This window comes from Centruroides vittatus, unplaced genomic scaffold (assembly GCF_030686945.1).
Source record: "Centruroides vittatus isolate TY-2023 unplaced genomic scaffold, ASM3068694v2 contig_14, whole genome shotgun sequence".
NCBI classification, from domain to species: domain Eukaryota; kingdom Metazoa; phylum Arthropoda; class Arachnida; order Scorpiones; family Buthidae; genus Centruroides; species Centruroides vittatus.
Genome location: NW_027120879.1, coordinates 258,000 through 266,287, shown reverse-complemented (window position 1 = coordinate 266,287; position 8,288 = coordinate 258,000). Strand labels below are relative to the sequence as shown.

At 30.6% G+C, this 8,288-nt stretch overlaps 1 protein-coding gene across 1 annotated transcript; it reads right to left on the bottom strand.

Moving 5' to 3' along the window:
- Positions 1 to 717: 717 nt before the first annotated feature.
- On the bottom strand, positions 718 to 8,072 carry LOC136968115 (uncharacterized). The gene is made up of 5 exons (XM_067262063.1): positions 7,540 to 8,072; positions 7,194 to 7,235; positions 6,060 to 6,064; positions 958 to 1,489; positions 718 to 873 (listed from the first exon to the last, which is right to left on the bottom strand). The coding sequence occupies exons 1-5, from the start codon at positions 8,070 to 8,072 to the stop codon at positions 819 to 821; spliced, it is 1,167 nt and encodes a 388-aa protein (XP_067118164.1). The 3' UTR covers positions 718 to 818.
- Positions 8,073 to 8,288: the final 216 nt, after the last annotated feature.

Here is an 8,288-nt window from a genome sequence, read left to right as displayed (position 1 = left end):
ACGCTATATCGTATATTAAAGAGGCTAAAAAGCTAAAATGAAGTCATTATTATTCAAAATGGCTGCTTCGTTAGATGCGGCCATTTTTGTTTACTTGAAATTTACAGTATCCAACATATTGTTACAGTTTTGAATGGACGAGAATTCGTGTCGAAGAGTCAGATTTTGATTTTCAAGCTTCGTAGATAGCTATTGTATGTAAAGTAAACCGTGCTATTTCCTTATTAAATGTACTTGTTCATGGTCAATGAATCCAGTTCTCTTGACTTACATGTTCATGAGTGCATGGATGTATCTCACTAAGTAAATAGGTCTATGTAAACTTAGCTGCATGTGTATCACTAGAATAGAAAGTCATTTAAGGATGTAAAAGATTTGAATGCACGATCCAGTAGAGTTTCGGGAGGCCCGGGCCTGTTTAAATTAATCAAGAAAGAAATTTAATAAGTACAGGTAGAATATTTCAATATGGCAAGCCACATGGGAGTTTACTCTTCATCTACAGAGCTAGTGGTCACATATACAGTCGTATAAGGGTGTAGGTTTACACGTTCTTAGGCCCCCTCCTAATACAGGTTCTAGTTACTCTATTGGCATGATCTTACATTCGAAAATGGCATTAGTTTATATTATAGCACCGGTACATATTTATGAATGGATAAAGTAAAGGGAGTCTATTATAGAAAAAATAATGCTTAATAATTTTATTGAGTCAAAAATTAATAATGAGATTATATAAAATAATAGCTATGTACATAGATTTTTAAGTTGCTGGAATATATTATTTACATCGATATAGCACCAAAAACAATGGGATATTACCACCATCCTCCATGATGATGTCCGTAGCTGGTATGCTTCTTAATGTAAACACTGTCAATGGAAAATTAAGATTTTAGAAGGGTTTATTAGGTCTAATTGTATATAAAATAAATAAACAATAAAAATGGTACTTACGGAACGTGAAGAATGAATGGTTTCTTCACTACAATTTCTTTAAAGATTGGAACTTTAACCGGAACCGGAAAAGGTTTAGGTACCTTTATCACTTTCTTGATGGGTACGGGGACGTGTTTTGGGACTTTCACTGGAACCGGAACCGGTACATGTTTTGGTATATGAAGTGGTTTATAGATAGGCACTGGTATGGATTTAAAAACTGGAACTGGTACACCGACCGGTACGGGTTTAGGTATATGGATAATCTTGGGAATTGGCACTGGCTTCGGTATAGTAATTATTTTGTGAATAGTCTTGACAATCGGTACCTTTACCGGTACAGGCACGGGATGTGGTACGTGAACGGGCTTGGGCACGGGATAGAATTTCGGTACTGGTACTATTTTGGGAATAGCAACTTTATGAAACACTGGTACCTCCTTGTGTACAATGTGAACAATGGGACCTTGTTTTCCACCCGCCCATATACCCGGTAGTAGTGTTCCTATCGCCACTAATATCAATTGATAGCCTAATATGGCCGTCATTTCTAAAATAAAATAAAAAAAGAAATATGATTAAGAGAAAAATATTTTTTAAAAGCAAAGAAAAAAAAGCTAAAACGATTAATATTCTATTTTCTATTTTCATGACTATTAATCTTAGCAAAGTTTAATAATTGGGTTAAAGGAAGATATTCTGGCCTTCTTACACAGTGACACAGTTCCAAATTGAGGAAACACAAAAGATGATCAAGTCATTAACTTTCGACCATAACAAAGACAATTGGAAATTAATTTGAAAGTATAGCATTACTTTTTATGACATTTTAGGTATTTACAACTTATAAAAAAAGGGGGAAACATTCTCACAACAAAAGGCGAATTCAATGAAACAGGAGCGTGGTACAGAGTACCAATTAATGAACTATCTGTCTATGGTACATATATAAAGAATACTTAACTGTTTACTATTCTCTATAAATACCGTAACGTCTATATTTGCAGTCAAGCACAAACACATCCTCAAAATGTCTGAATGGTTTGCTTTATGAAGATTCATCTGAACGCAATCGTTGACCCGATAATGTTAAATAATCAATCATTATTATGATTCACATATGTATGAATAATTAAAAATTCTATATAACAGACCTACAAAATTAATATAAGTATATTATAGGAATTAATACTATACATTAACTCCTATGTTATAAGGTGCACACATTAATTTAACTGTATGCTTCTAGGCGCATTCTATGACTATGCAAAGTTAGTTCTAAAGGTTGGTAAGTACAGTATCTATCCTTAGAACCATCTTTACTTATCTTTACCTCATGTAGCTTTATTTGCCTTACATAATTCCACTAGAACCATTTCAGATAGAGTCAGCTTACTTATCTAACCTAAGAGCTACCTCATGTAAAGTCAGTAACAGAAACACCTCATTATTTACTCTCGATTATTTATAAATAAATACATACAAACTATAAAATTATATATATTTCCTCTATAAATTATGGAATAAAATACAAAAAATAACACTCTACACAATAATTAACGAAGCTACTTTCTCCATTATCAATTGAGAAAACGAAACCAACACTAAACATTTTTAGTTATATGTTAAGTATGCTCGTATGCATATTTTATCAGTAGAGAGAGAGAGAGAGAGAGAGAGAGAGAGTAGAGAGAGAGAGAGAGAGAGAGAGAGAGAGGAGCACACTTACCTATCCTTGGAAGGAACGTGTAGAAATGAATCGCGCGTAAAGGAGAATCAGCCTTAAATAGATGGTAAGAGATCCGTGTCTATGACCTAGATGGAGCCTTCAGAGGGGAAGAGGGAATTTTTTCCCTCCAAACTCGGAATATATCGGAAAAATAAATAAATAAAAAAATTTTTCAATCGTTATTTACCGGGTATGACTTATTATGATTTTTAACTAGATTTTTTTGTACTCGTGTCTCAGCTTATCGAGGTAAACCTTAAAGGGTTGAATATGAATGAAAACAACTAGTCTTTAGTGGAGTTCATTGTCGGATGACCTACTGTCCTAAATATATTCCTGTCTCCCAATTTTTATCGAATAATTGACCGAATACGAGAAAATCCATCCTACAGGATAACAAACTTTCTTTCTAAAGGTTATAACGCTCAATTTCAACCTGTTAATCGTGTTTATATTATAAATTTTCGTGTAGTAAATCTCATTTATCATTTCCTTCTTACTATAATTGTTGATAAGATAAATTTCACGGCGAGATATCTTATCATCTAGGTTAAGTTCGCCATCTTAAAAGTGAACTTTTGTATACTTAAAGAGAATTTTTTTTTTCTTAGTTATTTTAGAGCCCTTTTGAAAAAGAATTAATATCGAACAAAATTTCCGTTGTTTCTTGTAGCAATAACTCGAAACACATTAAAAGTTTACGGTATTCCCAACTATTTTTGGATTCGCATATTTAAAATATTCGGTATATCAAGCTGTTTTTTGAGCTACATTTTTCATTTTACGTACAGAAAACAGTTAACGAAATTTCTCATTATAGTCCTTTACGGTTTCATAAATAATAAACCGTTACGCTCGAATTAAATTCACTGTAAGAGAATTTAAATAAAGACAAATTATACGGAACGGCATCGATTTTACGATTTAGCAACATTAATAACTTCACTGCGTTAATGGTTTTTTAAAAACAAACTAATTGTTATCTAACAATTAATGAAGAAATTTTAGTGGTCTTCATTAACAAAGTTAAAATATATTTATTTTTAACATTGCATGTATACGAATGCAACCAACTTTATCTTCGTGTCAACGAACCAATATTTACTTCACTTATAAATTACATAAACGAGGAAGAAACGTTTATAAAGTATATAATTATGCAATCTATAACATGCCCTAGGAAATTCCGTGAATTCACTCACTTTATTGTCGTTATATACAAGAATTATCCCGTAAATAACCGAAAAATTTACTTACTTAATTAAGTATTAATGAACTTGAGCAGCCATTAATCATCCATTTTACCATTTATTTCAGCTAAATAGTATTGTAAGTGAATTACGCCCCACTTTACGTGTCAATTGTGCAATCTAAAATTACATTTCTATAAATGATTCTCTATCAGAGATGATTCAAAATGCATTTATTTATAAATCCTACCGGTTTGTATAGAAATTGTCCTTTAAAATAATTAAGTTGATCAATAAATTGCACCGAATGTAGTAATAAAACGTGTTACACCCTTTTTTATTTGTAAATTACATAATAATCCTAGATTAAATACGGGAATTATGGTGTGAAAATTAAGTTAATTACTAGAGTGACCGCCAGTTTAAGGTACAATTTATCAATTAAGTAATCAAAGAAATATTGTTTGTAAATGATTAATCTAGGAAAGGAATTCCACCCCCATCGATACCCCTTTAAAAAACGCTAAAAGTACTTACTTGATGGGGAGTTAACGAACTTGAGAAACCGTAATTTGCATAAGTAGATGAGTCAAGACGTTATCGAGGGGTTAGTTACGGCCCTGTATTTATTGAAATATATTGAAGATTCCCCGTGTACTTTATAAGAGACAATAGATGAATTTGTTTTTGTGTATGCCCGACCCCTTATCGATGTATACAAATATAGAAAAAACCCTCCCAAAACGGAGAGGCAAGTCCACTTTCGAAATATCTAGGGCAACATACGTACGAAAGCAATATCAGTTGGGCACACGAGTTCGGTCAGGATTAAAGGATAAAGTTTATCTAGTTCATACACTAGCATATTAAACATTTCCTACTTGCTCAATTTCTAGTTCAAGATTAAGTAACTCACTAGGTCTTATTCTCTTGTGCTTGCTTGCTTATGTATAACATTTTTTGGATACTTACCCTTATAAATATTTTTTCGTTTTTTTGAATTGGAAATGGCTTCCAATATTAAATTATAATACACCTTATTTGAATATTACAACAAAACAAATAGTGTCATTACGAATATTTTTTTTATTGAATATTCTATTTCCACAAAATTGCGGTTTTATTGAATTTTTTCTTTACATTTATAAAGTGTTTTACGATTTTCTTTGTGTAATTTTTATCATTTTTTAAGGTTTTTGTGGATAATTTTAAACATTTTTTACGGTTTTCTCTTTGTAATTTTTATCATTTTTTAAGGTTTTTGTGGATAATTTTAAACATTTTTTTACGATTTTCTCTGTGTAATTTTTATCATTTTTTAAAGTTTTTTTGCGGATAATTTTATCATTTTTACGGTTTTCTCTGTGTAATTTTTATCATTTTGTAAGGTTTTTGTGGATAATTTTAAACATTTTTTACAGTTTTATTTGAGAATTAATTTGATTTTGGTTTATTAAAGGTAAATTTTTGTGGTATTCTAATAAAAATTTCATTTAAACAATTTTTAACGTGTTTAGGCGATTTTTATTTGGCATTTTTATTTTTAAATGCATTTTTTAAAATTTAATTTGTGTTTTCTTTGAATATTTCGGAATTTTAGTGACCTTTGAAAACATTTTTAGCGATTCTTTAGGAATTTTTGGGGGGAATTTCAACGAACTTTACTGAGATTTTGATAATATTTTCAAGTTTTTTAAAAATTATTTTGGAATTTTAGAGAAACTTTTGAAATATTTTATAAAATTTTAAGCTACAGATACATAATTAAATTTTATATGTTATACTTTTTGTTTTTAAGAATTTAATTAAATATATTATTATACAGGTATTTTAATGTTTACTATTTTAAATATTTAAAAGAAGTTACTACAAATAAGATTCCACTGTAATAAATTATAAATATTAAAACCTATTATAGAGCTTTTAAATTATTTAATTAATTTTTAAATAAAATAAAATTTATATTTATTAATAAGAAAATATATAAAATAAGTAAAAAATTCAGAAACAAACGTCATAAAATCGAACCATTTTGCTTGGAAATTTGCTGGATTAATGCATTTTTAATATAAAATTTTTCGATTTAAAAAAATCGTAATTTAAATATATTTAAACTCGATATTTTTAGATCATAATTATTATAATTATAACATTTATGCGCTATTTATATAACGATACAGGAAGGCATAAAACATAATTACCTGCCCTACAAAAAAACAATAGTAGATGTATACCTAATGTTATTAAATTTTAAGGTATTTTTCTCAAGAAAATATATATATATATATAGTCAAACATGTGAACTACGGCCATCGAAGAAACATTAAAAATAGCCGTTGTTCGGGCGTGTCCATTGTTTGGAGGTTACTTTGTATATAGTTAATAAAGAAACACATGTACAGAAAATCGCTGAAATCTCAGAAATATCGCTAAAAATCCCGTTAGAATCTTCAAAAGTGGTCAGTAAAATTGCCAAAAAGGTGGCTAAAAATCAAAAAAAAATTCGCTTAAATTTAGAAATATGTCTTCTGTTTAGCGGTGTTCGTTATTGAAGGTTCGATTGTAAATTAATTTTCTCATACAATTATGAAAACTTTGACCTAGTTAACAGTTTTATTTACAGCATCTTAACAGCTAGTTACTAAAAATAGACCGTTTTTCAGAACCGTTACTGTGTTTTTATTGAAAAGTAAATAAAAACAATTCTTAAATGCATTAAAAAAATATATAAATTTATTATTATAAATCATTAACTTTAAAACATAATAAAAATCTATGTACACAGCATAACAAAAAAAACTGTACAGAAGTTATATTCCAGTAACCGTTACGCTCAGCTTCATTGTTATCAACAGTAACATTTCTCAACACCAGCATATAAATATATACATAGAAAATATATTAAGTTACATCAGCATCCCATGTTTTCATACAGAGGTTTCCTTTGACAGATCTAACCTGTGTTTTTTTTTTTTTTTTTTTTTTACATTAGAAACACTGTGACAAATAAATCATTTATAAAAATAAGGAAAAATAAAATAAAATTTGCCAAATTTATGGTATGTGGGTCAATGTAAATAAACCATTACAAATATTAAGGAAATATGGTGCCAGTTCGAGATCAATTCTTGCCACCAAAAATTCTTTGATCCTACCAGACCGAAAAACCTTATATTATTAAGGATTTTTAGGGAAAAATATGTATTGTTACTATAGTTGCATCCTTAAATAGTCAGATTTATTATTTTTTTTGGATATTTTTATAGCCTTAAACGTTACTTTGTTGCAAGCAGTTGAACATTAAACACGAGATCCTGATTCCTTTAATCGTTTACCATCCGTGCCAACCATGGTGATGGTATTTTTTCTCTTCAAGGCTGTAAATTAGTAAAAATAATCATAATTAAATATGCAGTAACATAATTAGCGGCTGTTAACATTCTTAATCAGAATTAAACTATCAGTTAATGGTGTTAAGTAATTAGTTTTCTGACCGCTCGATTTCAGTTACTTTACGTTTAGGGGGATTCGATTACTGATTTACATGATAATTAAGAGGTTGTTACGCAAATTATTAACGTAACACATATGTCAATTAGGTAAAAAAATGATCGGAAAATCTAATTAGGTTAAGTAAAATTGATAAATTACTGATCGAGATAAAGTAAAATGGAAACTTACATGATAGGCACTGGTTTTTTGATGACGATAGGTTTCTCTCGGATTAATTCGACGTGTACGTGAACCGGTTTCGGTACTGGTACTGGTACAAACTTGTGGACGGGTACCAAGTATGGCTTGGGTACTTTAACGTGTACAGGCACTGGGTAAGGCTTGGGTACTGGTACGTGCTTCGGTACTGGAACCACTACTGGCTTGGGGACATGTACAATCTTCGGAACTGGGTACGGCTTGGGTACCGGTACATGTTTCGGAACGGGTACAATTTTAGGAACCGGAACATACTTGTGTATGTGTTTAACTACATGTACGATATGAGGCACTGGCACAGGTTTGGCCACGGGTAGAGATTTCAATATGGGTACCGGTTTCGGTATCGGTATGGGTTTAGGCCACGGTACATGATGAGGGATGGTTATCAGCCGCGGTTTTTCTTTAATAATATATTTAATATGTTTCGGCCACGTCGGTTTCGCCCAAATTTCGGCAGACAAGAATAATAGCAACAACAAGGTCAATATGGACGACCTCATTCTACCTGCAATAAATTCAATAAAGAAGAATGCAATTAGTTATAAAAGTACCATTACAAATGAAAGATTTGCGGGTTAAGACAATGGAGAATTTTTGCGGCTCGTAAACGTACTCACCTCGTCACTGTTGGCCTTTCAGTGCGTGTGTATATTTTTCGTTCCACCTTATATCTGTTACTCCGTTCAGTACGTATAATACAATCGTTATTCAACAAT

Excerpts from the sequence above, each read along its gene's own strand:
- LOC136968115 (XM_067262063.1), bottom strand. The coding sequence starts at position 8,072 with ATGAGGTCGTCCATATTGACCTTGTTGTTGCTATTATTCTTGTCTGCC. Across the intron at positions 7,236-7,539 it reads AAAAAACCAGTGCCTATCAT|CCTTGAAGAGAAAAAATACC; the intron begins GTAAGTTTCCAT and ends ACTAATTTACAG. Across the intron at positions 874-957 it reads CCATTCATTCTTCACGTTCC|TGTTTACATTAAGAAGCATA; the intron begins GTAAGTACCATT and ends TTCCATTGACAG.